This window comes from Notolepis coatsorum (assembly GCF_963971535.1).
Source record: "Notolepis coatsorum genome assembly, chromosome: 14".
Classification (NCBI taxonomy): Eukaryota; Metazoa; Chordata; class Actinopteri; order Aulopiformes; family Paralepididae; genus Notolepis; species Notolepis coatsorum.
The window spans coordinates 31,257,959-31,277,535 of NC_140178.1; the positions used below are offsets into that span (position 1 = coordinate 31,257,959).

At 42.0% G+C, this 19,577-nt stretch overlaps 1 protein-coding gene and 1 long non-coding RNA gene across 2 annotated transcripts; one reads left to right on the top strand and one right to left on the bottom strand.

The window, feature by feature from the left end:
* Window positions 1-105: 105 nt before the first annotated feature.
* LOC311240785 lies at window positions 106-3,593 on the top strand. The gene is made up of 4 exons (XR_014620493.1): window positions 106-318; window positions 1,063-1,223; window positions 1,526-1,620; window positions 2,484-3,593. It is a non-coding gene; the product is annotated as an uncharacterized lncRNA (long non-coding RNA).
* A 2,032-nt stretch (window positions 3,594-5,625) lies between these two features.
* Window positions 5,626-16,749, bottom strand: rusf1 (RUS family member 1). Its single transcript, XM_084329996.1, has 14 exons — window positions 16,419-16,749; window positions 16,250-16,327; window positions 15,803-15,917; window positions 15,647-15,692; window positions 13,574-13,606; window positions 13,376-13,481; window positions 13,165-13,266; window positions 12,988-13,058; window positions 12,650-12,834; window positions 12,432-12,489; window positions 12,274-12,338; window positions 9,697-9,846; window positions 7,403-7,468; window positions 5,626-6,588 (listed from the first exon to the last, which is right to left on the bottom strand). Exons 1-14 carry the CDS (start codon window positions 16,563-16,565, stop codon window positions 6,503-6,505), a joined length of 1,308 nt encoding a protein of 435 aa, XP_084186122.1. The 5' UTR covers window positions 16,566-16,749; the 3' UTR covers window positions 5,626-6,502.
* Between the last annotated feature and the right edge of the window lie 2,828 nt (window positions 16,750-19,577).

Here is a 19,577-nt window from a genome sequence, read left to right on the forward strand (position 1 = left end):
TCACACAGAGAATAATAACCAATAAGATTGCCCGATTTCTTAAGGCCGCGCCCCTTGAAATAGAGCCGCCATGATGTCTCACAGATAGCCAGCCAGTCCTGCATTGTTGTTGTCGAGAAAATGGTTCTTAGATGTGCTTGGGGAACGTGCAATAATGACCAGAGATATCCAGAAAGACTAAAGGGAGCGCGTTTTATAAATTTTCCAAAGCCTAAAACACAGTTGGAAAAATGTTTAAAGTGGATTAAGGCTTGTGGACGGCCCCATACACAGCTGAATGTGGACAAGATCAACAAGAACAAGGCTGTATGCTCAACGGTAAGCCCGAAAAATATGCTTCAGTAATATATGCTTCAACATTTGAGTTAAACAGAAGTCATCACTTGTTATCTTATATATACTGTATATAGATAGATAGATGGCTAGCCGATCGTTAGGTAGCCAGCTATTCATAGCTAATGCTAACGCATGGTTAACCTAACGTTAACCTAACGTCGCCAAAAAGAGTCTCCGAAAACATTCCGATCAGTTCATGAGCTGAAGGAAAACTACATATAGCTACAGCTACTTAGTCAACACCCTTGAAAATTATGAATTGGAAGTTGTCCAGTTGATTCTAACAACCGAACTAACGTTAGCTAAATGTTAGTGTACTGTAAATGTCCAAACCCCCCCTCCTAATGTACAGTTTCCTCCCCCTCGTATGTATATATTTCCTGTTAGGATATCTTTTTAACAGTACTGTATATTTGCATATCTTGGATGTCACAAATGTAACAGTACTGTATCTGTATGTCATAAATGTCATGCTATATATCTGTTGTGTATGTCATAACACATAAATGTCATTATGAATTGAAAATGGGGGACCCTGATGTAAACAAGACTAAAGTCTTTCTCTGGTCTGCATCCCCTTAACTATTATGTGTATTGAGCTGTACTGTATTGTACCCATTCTGCAATCTGTTAATACAGTTTTCAATCAGCTAGCATGAGTAACCTGAATGCCTTACAATCTGTGATCCACTTTCTCTTCTCTGTCATGCCTATCTCACCTTATAGCATTTTGTTGGCGGGGATGGACCTACTGTGCAATATCCAGACCCTATAAAAGCTGATGGGACCACATGTAAGTCGGTGCGTCCGTTGCCAAAGAAAAGACTCCTGCTTGATCCTGACAACCCCCCATCTAAAAAAGAACTACTGCAGGAAAATACTAACTTGTAAGTCCTGAAGACTGGGTATTGTCAAAGTCCTTATAGGCGGTATTGTCTGAATATTGTGATGTGTTAGTGAAGATGTGAATCACTAACTAAAAACACCATTTGCATGTGTGAATCAGATGTCATTTAATAATTTGTTATAAATGCTCATATCTAGTATTAATTTGTGAACCAAAGATACTGCAAGTTCTTGTTACAATCAAACAATACATAAATAATACTGAGACCAAATGTTATGATTAATGAACATGGATTTATTAATTAAAGTGCATTTATTTGATTATGATTTTGATACTTCACAGGGACATCAATCCCTCTCTGGATGTCATCAACCACCAATCGGAGCTCAGTTATACAGCTACACAGACGTGCACAGCTACTCAGACTGAAGGAGAATGTAAGGGTCTACCTTTCTTTTAGGAACTGAGAAGCATGATCTTTAAAAAATGCAGCAAGTCTGTGCAGTAATCTTTCCATAAATGGTATGTCTGGGAATATTCTTTCCACAAAGATATCTTTCTGCGTAAAAACTATGAATTCACAGAATTGGCAGCCTGTCACCATAAGTTGTCCTTGTATTTGCACATAATAGTCGTGCGTCTTCAATGAAATACTGCCCCCCTCATCTTTGTGTAAACAGAAATCTGGGAAGTTGTCGCAAGCCTCCAATATCAAACAGTTTCTTGCCTTATAAGGACATTTCACTTCGACTATCCCACTCTCGCCATTGTCGCACAACTTCCCGTCAGGTGTGGCTCCTAAAAAATCGAACTCTGAATTGACAACAAGACCACACTCGTGAAAATGTCTGGCGGGATAAACCTCCAGATATTTGGCCTTGGCCTTTGCCTCATTCCTTTTCCCATACTCCAAAGCCGGGGCACAAATGGATGTCAACCGGAAAACACTCTCCAGAAATTTTGTTGTTGGGGCAGATTTTCTGTTTACCGCTTTCGCAAAGTTTGAAGCAGTCAGTCGTGACCTCCGCTCTTCAAACCAGTCATTTGAGAGAGCCTGGGCCCGAGTGCGTTCTTCCAGTGCTACCAGGTTTGTGTCTGCAGTATTCAGATCTTTGTAGATCGCTGGAAGCTTCACTGGAGATGGCTGGTGCACAGATACATTTCCACACCTCTGGTGTGGAACCGGGTCTGTTTTCTTCTTGAGATTTCTTGTCTGTAGAATAAAAGCAAAATGTTATTATTGTGATGTCATGTATATGTGGAAACTCCCTAACAATAATTGTAATATTTCTGTTTCCAGGGGTTTGCCCTTTAGAAGTATTGGGCACTGCTGTGGAAGGTGCAAGATTGAAGTCAGAGCTGGAGAAGAAGGAGAGGACGATAACCTGGTTGAGAGGGCAGCTTCTTGAAAAGGAACAGATAATACAGTCTCTCGAACAGGATGCTCAGAAAAAGACATTCTGTACTGTACAAAGTGTTGTCCAAAAAGAAACAAAGATCAAAGGGCTTTTTAAGTACTACACTGGGATCACATATGTTAGATTCATGTTATTGTTAGATTTTCTTGTGCCTGCTGGCTGTGATGCACCTTATGCAAAGGGGCGTAAAGACATGAGGTCACTAGGAAAATCCAATGGCCTATTCTTGACATTGTGTAGGTTAAGACACAACTTTGGACTTCAAGATTTGTCTCAAAGATTTGGAGTATCCATGCAGTCTGCAGGACTTGTTTTTAATACATGCATAGAACTTATGTATTTTAAATTTGGACAAATTAGCATATGGCCTCATAGAGACATTATTATTGAAAACATGCCTGAAAACTTTAGAAAGGAATTTCCTTCTACTTTAGTCATTATTGATGGTACTGAATTTAAGACCCAGGTGCCATCTGCACTGGCTTTACAAAGTCAGCTTTATAGTGACTATAAGTCAAGCACAACCCTCAAAGCATTGATTGGATGTGATCCAAGTGGGTCTGTCATTTTTGTGTCTGAGTTATTTACAGGTGCTGTATCCGATAAAGCGATTACTGAAAGCAGTGGTTTTTATGATTTACTTAAAACACTGAAAGTTCATGGTTACATCAAGGATGGTGATGCTGTTATGGCTGACAAGGGTTTTACAATACACGACGAGTTGAAAGAGCTTGGATTACGTTTGAATATCCCTCCTTTTGCTGCTGGTCATTCTCAGATGTCTCAGTCAAATGTGGCACGTTCAAGGTCATAAAAAACTTAATTTGTAATATTTCGTTCCAATTCTTTTTTTTATGAATACCACTAAGGATGGAGACCTTATTCTCATCAGAGTTTAGTCTGAGGTCACTGATTATTTTGGTGAGGGCAGTTTCAGTGCTATGCTATTTTCTGAATCCTGAATTCTTCTAAGATTGTGTTCTCTTCATTGACATTGATGTCTCATGAGCTAATTTTATATGTACATCAACTTATAAAGAGTATTACTAATAAAATTCATTTTTGATATTGTAACTCATGGACTTTGTTCACTTTATTATATCTGTTGGGTGTATTACTACCACTTTACCTGTAAGAAGTGTCAACATGGCACACCACTGGCCGTCTCTTTCTCTTCTCAGAGGGTTTTGCAACCACGACATGGTTAATAGGTACTGGCTGTATTTTATCACCTCTGGGGACATGCCATTGCTGTGGTATGCTGGTGCAACTTTGTTGTTCTGGTATGTGGGTAAAGTTGTGCCATTTGAATCCTTGAAGAGACTTGACAATGCCAACGACATGGGAACAGTGTCCATTTATCCTGAAAATACACATGCAACAATCAAATGGTTGATAGCTACTCCACACATCAATATACAGCTGCGCCAACACTAAAGGTAAGCTAGCTAATTACAGTAGTTCAAATTCAAATGTTTATTTGTCACCTACATACCGCGACATTTGTGTGATTAGCATAACGTTAGATGATTAGCCCATTGTAGCTAGCAGTTAGCAGATACTAGGCTTAAATCTTCATTCACTCTAACAATTTTATAATAAGGGACCACTAACATACTCACCCTGCTTTACATGTGCAGTAGGACTCCACAATTGTATCCTGACGAATTACAATGTGGAGTTTGTGAGGCGTTTGTGTCTTCCGCATAGACCGCCAACACTTGGCATCAACTTTGACGTTGTCATCTCCTTCTCCGTCCGAAATCCTAATTTCATGGATATATCCTTGAGTAAAATAATTCAGGCCTTTCTGGAGAACTCTCTTCGATAGAGTAGCGGCATTGGGCAAATAACTGATAGCAATAGTTTCAGGAATCTTTAAGAGAGAATCCATGTTGTTCGATTGACATGTGGTTGTTTCAGTGTGCCTGTGAGAACATTTGGGAGAGCTTGGGAGACCATAGCAACAGTAACACGGGGGGGCGGGACTTCCCGTCACCGCGAGACACTCCTTGCCCCCTGCTGACTCTGTACCCACATTCAAAACCGCTCTTAAAGAGCACCTACGGGAGGCTGCAATTCGAAACTGGCCACCGTAAATGCCCAAAACCCCCACCACCTCCTAATAGACAGTCTCCTCCCCACCGCATGTATATATTCCCTCCCCGCCGTATGTATATCTCTCTCCCACCCACCCCCTCCTAATGTACAGTCCCCTCCCCATCATATGTATATACTCTGTCAGGATCTAGGGGTAACAGTACTGTATATTTGAATACCGTTTGTCACAAAAGTATCAGTACTAAATACCTATATGTCCCTATGCCATAAATGTCATGTATGTTGTGTATGTCATAAAGGTCTATATGAATTGAAAATGGGGGACCCTGATGTAAACAAGACAAACGTCTTTCTCAGGTCTGCATCCCCTTAACAATTGTGTGTATTGAGCCGTACTGTATTGTACCCATTCTGCAATCTGTTAAATAAAGTTTTCATTCATCACCCGCTGCCCCCTTATTCAATTCCCTAACCACCTCCTCCAATGTCAGACCTTCCATACCCAAATGTTGAACCGCTATCCTAACAATCATCTTTGTTCTATCTGTTCTACCCTCAATCTTTGCCGCAGTATTAACTACCCCTGCCACGAAGCCCACAATACTCAATTTCTCCTCCCACACCCTCTCTCTATCCTCCTGCCCTACCCTTTCTGCCAACTGCCCTTCTACAAACCCCTGCACCCTAACTTGACTTCCTTGTCCTACCCTCCTAGCCGCCTCTGCATACGATAACTTACCCTCCCTTCTAACACTCTGAACCACTACCTCCCTCTTCATCACCTCACACCCCCTAAACGCTACACTATGCTCCCCTCCACAACTACAACACCTCAGCTTCACTCCCTCCCCACACTTCCCATAGTCATGCTCCCCGCCACACCTAGCACACCTCTGTCCCTTCCTACATGAAACTGCTATATCTCTGGAAGCAGTAATGACTGAACGACGAACGAATGAATACATCAACACTTTAATTGTATCGTAAATGTATGCAAATGGTCATAAACAATTGTGAGTGCAAGTTAGAGCACAAGGCATTGAAGGCAACAATGTTGGATTGTTGGGGATAATGATTAGAGTGTGCAATGTGTAAGATAAAATTATATAATAATTATTGATAACACTCTTCAATATCCCTCACAGGCCAAAAACAAAAGAAATCGTTGTTTCACACAACATTGCTCATCACAGCTCTTTCTCATTCCATCACAACTGTCATTGGATCAATGGCACATGAGTGCAGCTTACAGCACAGCCTAGCTAGTGACAACATTCCCAACTCATTTACATCCAACAGAAATATGATATCCTTCAAGCATGACTACAGTAGCTATTAGCTAAAGTACTGTATATTGTTCCTCCTATTTGTTAGCACTATGGCAGTATATGACACTGACAAAATTATCTAACCCTAACTAACCGTACTGTCATGCACTTGTCCTAATAAACTAACCTACACTGTAGCACTCAACACTTTGATGAACATTGTTGCTCAGCTGATAGAGTTGTGCCCTTCCTGATGGCTTGTCGTACAGAACTTGTAAGTCGCTTTGGATAAAAGCGTCAGCTAAATGACTAAATGTAAATGTCCCTGACTATCACACACCGCAGTACAATGAAGGACACCATTATGACAAATGTGGACCTACATATGTTTTGAGAAAAGAAGAAATGAAACAAAACAAAGTATGTTATGGATTCTTAAAAATGGCCACACACACAATTACTGGCAACAACACTGTTGCATGTATATATAAAAAAAAAAAAAAAAAAAAAACAGATGATGTGATTGAAAACGATCAGGGAGAAAACACTCCGTCAGTCAGTCGTCCGTCCCCTCAGTTGGTCTTCGTCTTCCACTCAACCCTCCACTCATCCCAGTCCAGGAGGGTTCGACTGGTTTGCCATCCAGCAACTTCCAGGCCTAAAGATCAACAGTTGAAAACATTTCTCTGTCACTGAAAATACATACTGTGGGAAGCAGGTGCTTATCACTTAATTGTTGTTAAAGAGGCATTTTGCAGTTTTTTAATAACCAGAATCACATCTTTCTGTCGTGAGGAGGACATGTGATAATCAGACATCAAACGTACCAAACGTTTAAGTTTAAGTTTATTTGGATCCCCATTAGCCACAGCAGTGCTGGGGCTATTCTTCCTGGTGTCCATAACACGTAAAATACAGTTACAGACTTATACACTCACAACATTCACATGTCATACAGACAATTAAAACAACAATAAAAACTCCTAATCAAATTCATAATACAATACAACAATATATACGCCCAATGAATTCATAATACAATACAATAATACCTACTCATAATTAATTCATAATACAATACAGCATAATATACTATTTAGCTTTTACATACATTATCTATGTTCATATCAGCCAATTATACAATCTTTTAATAATATATCCCTATCAGACACATACCTTTTCATCTACGTATATACCCATCTCTTTATCAGACGTGATAAGCACCTGCTTCCTACAGTACGTACCGTCGGTCGCATGGAAATAGTTGAGGAAATAATGCCTGCAGCTCACAGGAGTTCTGCTCTTGAGTTGGTTAACTAGACTTAATTTGGCTGAGCTCTCGAGAACACGGAACACGTTGGTAGGTTTTATGGTCGATTATCACATCCTCCTCACAACGGAACGATATGATTCAGGTTGAAAATGTGTGAAGTGGCCCTTTAAGATAAACCTAACTGTTGTTAATGGCTTACCCTTGTGAAATTGCTCAAAAACCTGGTCCATCAGCTTGTGGCTCTCGTAGACCATTTCCCAGTGACCTGTCAAAAGAAGAGCAGTTTTTATTCTTAGTGTTCTCATAACGTGTCATGCATTTCCTTCTAATATGACACACTACCACAAAGCTCATTGGCCATAGTTGTCATGTAACGATAATCACATTACTTTAGATACATTTATTGTCATTCTACAGCATAAGTACAATACAACGAAAATAAGTTGGGCATCCAACCAGAGTGCAAATGTAACAGTAAAGTGCAATAGTAATATACAATGTACAGTTGATTAAACTGGGTATAAAATATATAAATTAGTACTACTGAGTATAGTGCTAATCAGATGTATGTACAGAGTTGTTGTATTAATATGATACAGGTATAAAGAGACTATGGTAGTAAATCATACTGGCCAGCAGCATAACTACTAAGAGTAGGTAAGGGATATGTACAGATATATAGTATCTACAGATAAGTAAAAAGGATTATATGCAGGTATGTACAGACAGATGTGGATAGATATGGTAGAATATATATATATATATATATATATATATATATATATATATATATATATATATATATACGGTATATACAGCATTATTGTACATGCTATCATACAGAGTTATATGGGTTATATGCAGATGTATAAGTAGGTATATGAAATAATTATATGCAGGTATATTCAGACATATATGGATATATATGTAAATATAAATATGTATACAGCACTATTGCTACATGCTGGACTTCCTGACTGGCAGACCCCAGGTGGTGAGAGCAGGCAACTGCACCTCCTCATCCATCACCCTCAACATAGGGGCCCCCCAGGGCTGTGTTCTGAGTCCCCTCCTCTACTCCCTGTACACACACGACTGTGTGGCTCAGCGGAGTAGCAATACAATCATCAAATTTGCTGACGACACAGTGGTGGTGGGCCTGATCTCTGCCAACGACGAGAGGGCCTACCTGGAAGAGGTCAAGGTCCTGGCGGGATGGTGCCAGGAAAACAGCCTCTCCCTGAACGTCAGCAAAACAAAGGAGATGATTGTGGACTTCAGGAGGTCGGGGGTCAAGGACTACAGCCCCCTCAGCATCGACGGGGCACCGGTTGAGAGAGTCAACAGCTTTAAGTACCTCGGAGCCTACATATCCGAGGACTTGACATGGACCACACACATTGACAGTGTTGTGAAGAAGGCACGACAACGCCTCTACTTCCTCAGGCGCCTAAGGAAGTTCCAAGTCAGTCAGAAGAGCCTTAAGAACTTCTACTCATGTACAATAGAGAGCATCTTGACCGGCAACATCACCTCCTGGTTTGGGAATAGCACTGCACAAGACCGAAGCAGACTACAAAGAGTGACACGTTCAGCCGAACGCACAATTGGAGGGGGGCTCCCCACCCTCCAGAACATTTACAACAAGCGTTGCAAGGGCAAGGCTAAGAGAATCATTAAAGACTCCAGTCACCCGAACAACTGCCTCTTTGAACTGCTGCGGTCAGGCAAGCGATACCGGAGTCTCAAGGCGAGCACAGAAAGACTCAGAAGAAGCTTCTATCCCCAGGCCATCAGGCTGCTAAACGAACAATGAATGAACACTACACAACAACAACCACCAAACGCACATAGCACACACATCCACACGCACACACTCACTTTAAACAAACACACTGTAGCACCCACTCCACACACTTTATAGCACACACCCACTTTAAACAAACACACTGTAGCACCCACTCCCCACACTTTATATTTATTGATGAAGGATTGCACTACAACTCGTACACCTTACTGTAAATTGTACCTAAAATTGTACCTCATCCCATTTCTGCTTTGCACTAGATAGTACTGTACATTAGTACACTGCATAGTATTGTATATTATATGGTAACTCAGAACATTGTACATATGTCTATACCGAACACTGTGACCTCATTTTTCTTCTTCTAAATTACATGCTATATTATGTTATTTGATACTATCTTGTCTAGCACAGTCTCTGGAGCGTAACAGTAAGAAGCATTTTGTATGAAAGTATTCTGTACTTCTGTATGACAACTATTAAAGAACTTGAACTTGAACTTGAACTTGCTATCATACAGAGTTATACGGGTAGACTATATAATGAGGTAGGTAGTTGTGATTACTATGATTACAGTTTAGGGCACTTTATTACATATCACCTGTTTGCTAATCGAGATGTTTGCTATGATGAAGTAATGACAGTCGGTGAGTTAATGGCAGAAAGAAGAAGAAATAGAGGCTCACTTTGGCTCTTGAACACCGCCAGCTGCTTCAGGGCCCCGGGCAGTGGCGGCGTGGCAGGATGCAGGGCACTGCTGAGGCAGAGAGCTTGGCACACTGCTCTGATCTCATCACACACGGATGCTTCCGGTCCCAAACACACACACACACAGCCTGAGTGAGAGACAAAACACTATTTATTTTCTAATCCTAATAATTTCGTTAAGCAGGGCTGGACGATATGGATAGAATTGGATTTTTTTTTCTAGTCTTACGTTTAGAATCTACATTTCCTTTTTATGTGGTTTGAAACCCAATCAGTAGTATTGTGAGAATACACAATACAGTATCTAAATCCAATACCACCCCCCATATCCTATTGACCAATCTCAAACCCTGCCCTCTTTTCTTGATTCTCCAATCACAACTGTGGAGGATCAAGAAAAGAGGGCAGGGTTTAATATCGGTCAATTGGACTTCCCAGTGATGACCAATCTTTGTATTTATTATATGAACGTCACATTTCAGCTTGTGAGTGAAGCACATCTGCCAGACTCTTCTCAAATCAAATTTTCTCTTTAATAATGTGTATTCTAATCATAATAATAAATCCATATGGCAGTCTTTCAGGTTGTCGGTATGTTGTCCTTTCATATTGCGATATAAATTCCACATAGTGTTCAGTCCTAATATGAAGTCATCGTTTATATATTTCATATGGCCCGCCCTATATGCTATAAGGACAATGCTGTTCTGTGTATCAAAAGATGACTCAAGGCACAAGGGCGGCTATGTGGCGTAGTGGGCAAGGCGCTCGCCACGAAATCTGGAGACGCTGGGCTTGCCTGTTCGAGCCCAGCGCTCCACATTTGCTTTCAGTTTAGCTGGTCGTCCGTACTAATTGATTGATTGATTGAAAACTGTATTAACAGATTGCAGAATGGGTACAATACAGTACAGCTCAATACACACAATTGTTAAGGGGATGCAGACCAGAGAAAGACTTTCGTCTTGTTTCCACCAGGGTCCCCCATTTTCAATTCATCAGGACATATATGACATACATGACATACAGATAGTCAGTACTGCTACATCTATACATTTATGACATACCAGATTTGCAAATACAGTACTGTTTGTGATACAGAAGGAGTCAAGAAAAGGGAGTATATACATTTGACGTAGAAACTGTACATTGGAGGAGGTTGGGTGGGGGGGGTTGGGTACACTGGGATATTGACAACCATACTGGGTAATTTACATTGGAGGTGGTTGGGGGGGGGGGGGGGGGGGGCACACTGTATAAGCAAGCAAAACTGTACATTGAGGGGGGGGAGACTCTGTACAAACAAACAAAATTGTACATTGGACTATTGACAAAACCATACTAGGTAAATGACTGTACATTGGAGGGGGTTGGGTTAGGATATTTACAGGGGCCAGTGTTGAATTGCAGTCTCCCGTAGGTGTCTCTTGAGAGAGGTTTTGAAAGTGGGTAGTGATCCACATTCCTTTACAGCTTTGGGTAGGGCGTTCCACATTGATGTGGCATAATTGCGAAACGTGTTTAGTCCCTTATTTGAGCCGAATCTGGGTTTAACATGATTTGTGGAGCTCCCTCTGGTGTTGTGATCGTGGTATTCACTGACCTTTGGGAAGTATTTTGCCATGTACATGGGTACCTTGGTCGTGTAGTGTATCTTGTAGACCAGGCCCATTGCAAGTTGCTGTACTCTGTCATCTACTCTAAGCCATCCTAGGTTGTCAAAGTGGGCAGGGGTGAGGTGGGTTCTAGGAGTAAGGTCAAGCAGTAGTCTGACCAGTTTGTTTTGAGATGTTTGTAATTTTGTTTTTAGCGCCTTTGAGGTGCTTTGGTACCATGAGGTGCAAGCATAGTCGTAGTACCCCTGAATGAGTGCTCCTGCCAGAGTCTTCAGGGTATTCTTGTTTACCAGAGAGGAGATCCGGTACAAGAATCGAGTTCGTTGGTTGACTTTTTTTATTACATTGGATGCCATTTTGTCACCGGAGAGATTAGCCTCTAGGATGGAACCCAGGTAGGTAATTTCATCTTTCCTTGTGACAATATTGTCACCCACTGTAACTGAGAAGCCGTCGGTCTTGCTGAGTTTGTTATTTGAACCGAAGAGAATGGACTCTGTTTTGCCCATGTGTAATGATAGTTTACACATTGGCCGTATTAGGGGGTGGGAAACTGATGGGTGGGGATCGGGCGTTGTGGACAGCGACTCCTACAGGTCGGTTGGTGCGCCTGCGCAGTAGAATCAGGAAGTGTCGGGGGCAGCGTGAGCCTCCCACGCGTTACTCCTCGCCACTGAGAGATCGAGCTGCGCAGGTGAAAAGATGCGACTGCTGTTACCTCAAGTACCGGAGGGGACTTGTGCTATGTATGACTTAGTCCACATTGCAGCCGGCTTGTGGGAGGCAAGAAACAGCGTTCGTGACAGGGGAGGGTTGAATTGGATGATACGAAATTGGGATGGGAGAAAATATAGAAAATGGGAGAAAAAGTGGATACAAAAAAAAGATGACTCAAGGCACCTAAAGACGGGGAAGATGATGTCATACGAGTTTACAAACCGTTTCTCACTCCTACGAGGTAAGGCATGTGGTTGTTCTTCAAAGCCAGGTTCAGTTCTTCTGGGCTACATAATGAAGGAAGTTAGAATCAAACTGGGTTGAACCTTTACGCTTTATCCATGTTTACTTCAAGGGTACGACTCGCTGTGTGAAATTACCTCTGTATAATTTCTGCTAGCATCACTCCGAGTTTGACGTGCACTTTTCTCCTGAAATCTGAAAGGGAGTAAAATAGAAGAGTGTATTAAAAGACACTTGACAACTAAGAGTTATAAATAATAAACCGTTGTTGCCGTTACCACTAGATACTGAAAGCATCGATAGCTTTTTCTTTGGAGAGACAAAAGATGGTCACAGCTTTCACAATTGTTCTTACCCAAGAACACCGGTTCTCGCCGATTAGCCTCCACAGGACTGAGGATCTGTCCGTCACTCAGGTACTGGTGCAGCACAATTGAAAGCCGTGCTTCATTTAAGGTCTCCATGACAACCGAGCGCACTGCTTTGTAATTAGCAAAGAGGTGGAGTATTGTGAAGAGGAAGAAAAGGCCAAGGGTCAGGCTGAGGAGTTGAAACAGATGGGGACAGGACGAGTTAAGATGTCAATCGACAAAACTGCAGGACTATATCAATCCACCAAATACCAGAATTTTAAGACGACTTTTTTGGGTTTAAAATGTCCAGATGAACAAGTCTTTTGATGAGAGGACTCACATTGGATTGTCAGTGACAAGGGGAATAAGGATTAGACTGACCAGCAGTCCAGCCAGATTCACCAAAGTCTCCTGCATGGAATAAAAGACATACGTCAGTAAAATATCATCTTTTCACAACATATATTCAGAGGCTATGCACCACTTGGCAAGAGGTCAGATGAAATGTAAAAAGCACCTGGCTGCCATCTTTGGCAGAAATGTCAGCCATGTTGTCTCTACGAGCTTGATGAACTGTCAAGGCAGCTCTGGTTGCCCCGCCTGCAACTCCTACAATGGACTGGGAAAGAGATATACATCTGTAAATCTGTTTGTAACCATTCAAAAAATACCAACTCAATTATTGTCAATTACAACTACAATAACAGTGAAGGGGCATGTTACCACACCTTGAATATCCCTGCAGTGCACACAATCAATGTGAAGCAAGTGGGAAAGTTTGGAGCCAGAATCTCCATGAACATGGCAATGTCATTGAGAACATCAGCAAAGAGCCTGGTAGAAAATGCAATTGTCAGAAATGTCAAATTGTCTTGTGATATTCAACGTATTGACCAACACTGAAATGTTTTAGAGCCCGAATATACCTCCATTTCTTGGCTTCAGAGTCCAGTTTACTCCTGAAAACAGACATATAATGCATTAATAACCATTATGAACCACTAGGTGGTGCTTCTAAGGGCAGCCACGTGAACTAGGTCTCTCAATACAAAATACAAAACAAAGGTTTGAATAATAACACATGTTCTAACTAAAAAAGTATGGATGCAGTTCTCCATTGAAGATTTTTGATGGATTTTTAAGGAAACACTGCCTTCTCCTTCGTGGTGCACCAAGCCTCTGACTTGTTCTTTCTTCTTCAAGTCTGTGGACCTGGTGTGGCTCCAGAGACCATGGTGAGGACATAATGAGGGGGTCTGGATGGTGACTGACAACTATTGGAGACTTTGTTTCCTGGTCACTACACTGTTAACATGACATACCATACCTCAACAAACTTACTATTCAGCCTCCAGACCAGGGGACAGCCAATACACCCAGCACTTAAACAAAAGCTGACACGTCTCTGTGTATTTAGGCTCAGGTCGCGGCCAAGAGATAAAAAATGAGGCAGAAATACCCAGGGGAACGTAGAAACAATCCAAGGATTCAGACCTAATCAAATTAATACTGACCGTCCTGAACACGGTTGTTCCCAGATCAGTAAATAAGAGCAATTTGAAATTGATCAAATGCATTGACGATGACCTAAAGTCCAGCTCTGTTCCGAACCTATTGGTCTGTAATGAAAGATCTCTCGCCAATAAGTTCCAGGCAGGTTCCATACATTTTTGTATGTGTGTAGTGTACCATTTTATGTGTAGTATACTCATAAGGGAGTTTGCATATGACCTGAGCCCACTAATGGTGCATTATGACCATATCCCGAGGCAAGGTCTGGTACCAATGCAATGGAAGGAGGCCACAACTATTCCTCTCCCAAAGGTGAGACCAACTTAGGCCAGTATCTTTAACCTCATTACTGCCAAAAGCTGGGGAAAGGCACGCAGCAAACTGGATTATGAGATAATAATAATATAATAGACACAGAGCAATTTGAATGTTAAAAGGGAAGATCTACAACCCACGGCCTCTTAAATATCTACCACAGAAACAAGTGGAATGGCCTGGTTCTCACAGACTCTTCTCCAAGACAGAGTTGTCCACACGCTAGCAGTCACTGACCTACAGTATGTGAACTAGGGGTTCCTCCAGATCTACTACCATGGGTGAGCAGCTTTCTGACAGGAAGATGACAGCGGGTGAGGCATCAGTCTACCCTCTCTGAATGGGACTCTTTCTTGAGGCCTAAGGGACAATTTGGGGTCCAATACTCTTCTTGGGCTAAAATGTATGCCTTTATCGGCAGGAGCAGAAAGGTGGACGTTTCTGGACGATTTGAATTTGCTGGATTAAGAGGGTAAAGGAATCCAGCACCATGCAAAAAGACCTTTATGAACCATCAGGCTGGAGTGAGGCAAATAGAATGAAATGTAATCTGACCAAATGCAAGGTACTCAATATGTCTGCTTCTCAAAGAACCCATGCCTGACTTGAGTACTGAAGGCATTCGGATGGATTGTTCCAGCCACAAAGCTTCTTGGCTTGCGGGTACAAGGTGACTTGCGATGGGACATGCAGGTGGATGAAATCACGAAAGAATCAAACATGCATTCAAGCATGGTCAAGACTGGGAAGACTGGGAAGGTTTGTCACTCCAGAAAACGACCTGAAAACTGTGTAATCCACATACATCCGTCCGGTTGTGAAATATGCTGTTGTTGTTTGGCATTTTAACATCCCAAACAGGGCCAGTCTCTAGAAAGAATCAGATTACAGATCACACTCAAGAGGTCCGTCACACCCTAAACATACAGGTCAGGTGCAAAACAGAGTCATAGACCCTCTGTAGTTAGTATTTGCAGTACTCCTATAGCATGTTTTTATTTTATTTTATATTATATATATATTTGGACTGTTAGGAAATATGTGTTTGAAATATGTATTTTGCACAGCAATTTTCCCAATTGTAAACTGCCAGAGTGCATTTGAGAGGGGCATGCATTTTAAAGTGTGTAAATAAACTACATTTACATTGACAAACAAACTAAATGACCTACCCTTTCTGCCAGGCAAAGAGGATTCTTCCCAACATCCCAGTGCCATCTACAGAAGATAATGACATTTTGCAACTTAGTCAGTCAGCAGTTGTAATAACACAGTTTTGCACATCTGTGATTCTGTATGTGTATTGAATTTAATTGATAACACCTTACCTCTCAGTAACCAAGTAATTGTTGCAGCGGCTACCGTTGCTTCCTGGTTTCCAACACCTACACCTCTCAGAGAGGCTTGGGTTGCGAGAGTTCCGGACAGCGAACTGGAGAAAGCCTGTGAGAATAGCAGAGGGTGAATAAGTGTTCGTGGTTGATTGATTGAAAACTTTATTAACAAATTGCAGAATGGGTACAATACAGTACGGCTCAATACAAACAACTGCTAAGAGGATGCAGACCAGAAAAATACTTTAGTCTTGTTTACATAAGGGTCATCCATTTTCAATTCATCATACATTGTACATCATTATACATTGTGTGTATTGAGCTGTACTCTATTGTACCCATTCTGCAATCTGTTAATACAATTTTCAATCAATCAATCATCAAGGATGGTCATCTTCTTAACTGTTAGTAAGTATGCAGTCATCATTAGTCCACTAATACCTGCATGGTGTCCCAGAATTGATACTGCAGGTAATCACCACTGACACTCTCTGGATACCCTTGTGGTAGGAAGACGCTCTATAAAGACAGAACAATGTAGATGTGATGGAAACGGTGCATGAACTAACTGTGCATTTAATTCAACGACAATTGATGACTTGATGCTCACTTTGAATACGCCAATAATGGAATTCCCTCTGGATCCATCAACCCCCTCTCTTTTTCTCTCCATTCCTCCACTCTTCCCAACATATGTCCATGATTCGCTGGAGCCATATTTCTCTGTTGCCAAAATTATGTCTTTCTTTCTCTCCATTTCGTTCGAATTAAATATCGCAAGAGGGTCGAGAAAGCTACAGTAATTTATTAGTGCAGCTAAGTAGCTAATGCACACTGTACTAGAATCACTGAAATGCGATTACATTACACATTACAGCGAAACATTTGACACAGTTCCGCTAAGTATTGAAGAGCTACGTGTCGCTCTCTCATCATATCTCTCTCCATGTTTTCCTTGTTGTACTTCCGTGTTGTTCCGCCTTGATACTGTATGGATTCCTATTGGTGGAGCTCTGAATAAGGTGCGTTTGATTCCTTTGCAGGGTGGCGTTATTTCACTATGTGTGTGTAAGTATTTTTACTCAAGCACTGTACCTAAGCACACTTTTGAGGTACTTGAGTATTTACATTTTAGAAGACTTTGTACTTTTACTCCACTACATTTCAAAGTAAAGGTACTTTTTAATATAGCCTACTAATGAATGAATGAATGAATGGATGAATGAATGAATGAATGAATGAAAACTTTATTTAACAGATTGCAGTTAACAGTTATGCGTGTGAGAGTGAGAGAGAGAGAGGGGGGGGGGTGAAGGTAAGGTAAAGTACATTTTATTTGTATAGCGCTTCTCAAGATTAAAATCACAGAGTGCTTTACAGGCAGGCAAAAGTTAATCAAAATAACATAACATAACGTTACATCACATATAATATAAATTAAAAGCTTGTAAAAAAAAAAAAAAAATACTTTAAAAATACTAAGTGGAAACGCTCTGTGAAGGCCTTATGTGCCACTAGGCACGAAGTGGATAGGTAACAGGTAACAGGTAACAAAAAATACTTTACAAAAAGTTAATTAAAATAACACAACCACATACACAAATGTTACACCGCATACATGATCAATTAAAGGCCTGACTATATAGAAAAGTTTTAAGACCCTGTGTTTATGAAGAGAGAGAAAGGGGAGAGGGTAGTGGGTTAGATACAAAAAATGGAGACAGTGGGAGATGAAGACAGAGCATGAAAGAGAAGAGTGTCGGAGAAGGTGGAGAAGAGACAGACGCTGACAGAAAGATACGGGAATGAAGAGAAGAAGAGAATCTATTCTAAAGGAGAGTCTGTAAATGAAGGAGAGAGAGATCGAAGGCACAGAGGGAAGAAAACCTGACTGAGATTGAGGCGGAGGGACAGAGCGGGGGGGGGGGGGTGACGTGAACTGAACTGCTGGACGAGGAATAATGCTGTGGTTACTCCGAATTTTACAGGGAGGCCCTTCCTCCTCTGGAAAGAGACAGTGGAGTATCCGAGGATCCTGTAAGGCCACCTCGGGGCACGGCGACCATGAAATGACAAGAAGGGCGGGGATGTGGGTCGATTAGCCGTCTCTCCCGCGGGTTCGAGCTGCAGGCTCGCTTTCTTTTTTATAGGCCAGAGTGAAAGTAGTCGCTGTCGTGCGGAACTAGAGATCTTGAGGGATCTTTAGGAACAGATGTCGCCGTCTCATGGCAAAGGAGGTGGATATTCCTCCAAAGTCAGGCTACATTTTTGATGGGTAGAAAATGAGCATGGCTATTTTCAAAGGGGTTCCTTGACCTTTGACCCCTCTCACCTAGAGATATTTTAATGAAAATGGCCTCAGTGGAACCACAGCAGTTCTCCGCTTTACAGAGAGAGTAATTATAACCAGGGTTTAACATTTCAATCCAGGACTCAAACTGAGAAAATGTGGACCCAGGTCCTGAGAGCGGCCGAGAGGAAGTATAGAAAGTCACGCCTCACTGGTGACATCACCACCTATCACAACCTCTCGTTGGCTTTCTCCAAAACCATTACTAATGCCAAAGCTTCTTTATTTCACCATAAGATTGAGGCCTCTGCCAAGAACCTTCACAAACTGCACGTCACCATGTCCCCCCTCCTCACTCCCCCCTCCTCTCTCTCTGCCGAAGACTGAGTTTTTTTCTTTGAGGAAAAAAAGTGGGGAACACCCGCAGCTGCTTCTCCCAACCCCCACCCATTCCAAAGGCTGAATCGAGAACCTCATCCTTTACTCTGTCATCTTTCTCTCCCATTACAGATGTGAGGCCTTGACACTGGTAACGTCGAACCGTCCCACTACATGCCAGCTGGACCCGATACCCTCCCCACTCCTCTAGACCATAGCACCAGACATCCTACCATTCCTAACGGCAACCATCAACTCCTCCCTCAACTCGGAGGTGGTCCCCACCTCCCTAAAACAGTGAGTCACACCGCTCATAAAACAACCATGAACCCCACCGTCATAGACAACTATCGTCCTGTCTCTCTTCTCCTTCCTTTCTAAAACACTTGAACGTGCTGTATCCAACTAAATTACTGATTATCTCTTACAGAATGACCTCCTAGACCCTAATCAGTCAGGCTTCAGGACTGGTCACTCCACAGAGACGGCCCTCATAGCGGTCACAGAGGCTCTTCACTTAGCAAAAGCAAAGGGCCTCTCCTCTGTCCTGATTCTCCTGGACCTGTCGGCAGCCTTCAACACAGTCAACCATCAGATCCTCCTTGCATCCCTCGCAGGAATGGGAGTGGCTGGCTCTGCGCTGGCATGGCTGACATCCTACCTCGACGACCGCTCCTACCGAGTATCATGGAGAGGGACCCTGTCGGCCCCCGCCCCCTTTGGATGGGTGTCCCCCAGGGTTCGGTCCTTGGACCCCTCCTCTTCTCCCTCTAGTCTACACCAAATCTCTGGGCAACAGTATCACGTCTCATGCCTTCTCGTATCATTGCTATGCCGATGATACTGAACTCTTCCTCTCTTTCCTCCCTCAGATATCCATGTCTCTGAGCGAATTTATCAGCGAGATTATATTCAATACACACACACATTTGTATAAAGTAAATGATTCCTATAAGTCTGCATTCCATTAACATGACCAGAATCCTGGTGTATGTGTGTTCCTGCAGACTCTCTTGAGCCTCATTTCATTCCAATGGTTTCAAATCACACTTTGGTTTCAAATCACTCCCGAGGTGCAAAGTGTCTGAATTATTAAACCAG

What these genes read in the sequence shown, in the direction of transcription:
- rusf1 (XM_084329996.1), bottom strand. Translation starts at nt 16,565, where the DNA reads ATGGAGAGAAAGAAAGACATAATTTTGGCAACAGAGAAATATGGCTCC. An exon ending in CCATTATTGGCGTATTCAAA is followed by an intron (nt 16,328 to 16,418) that starts GTGAGCATCAAG and finishes CTGTCTTTATAG; the next exon opens with AGCGTCTTCCTACCACAAGG. An exon ending in AATTCTGGGACACCATGCAG is followed by an intron (nt 15,918 to 16,249) that starts GTATTAGTGGAC and finishes CTATTCTCACAG; the next exon opens with GCTTTCTCCAGTTCGCTGTC.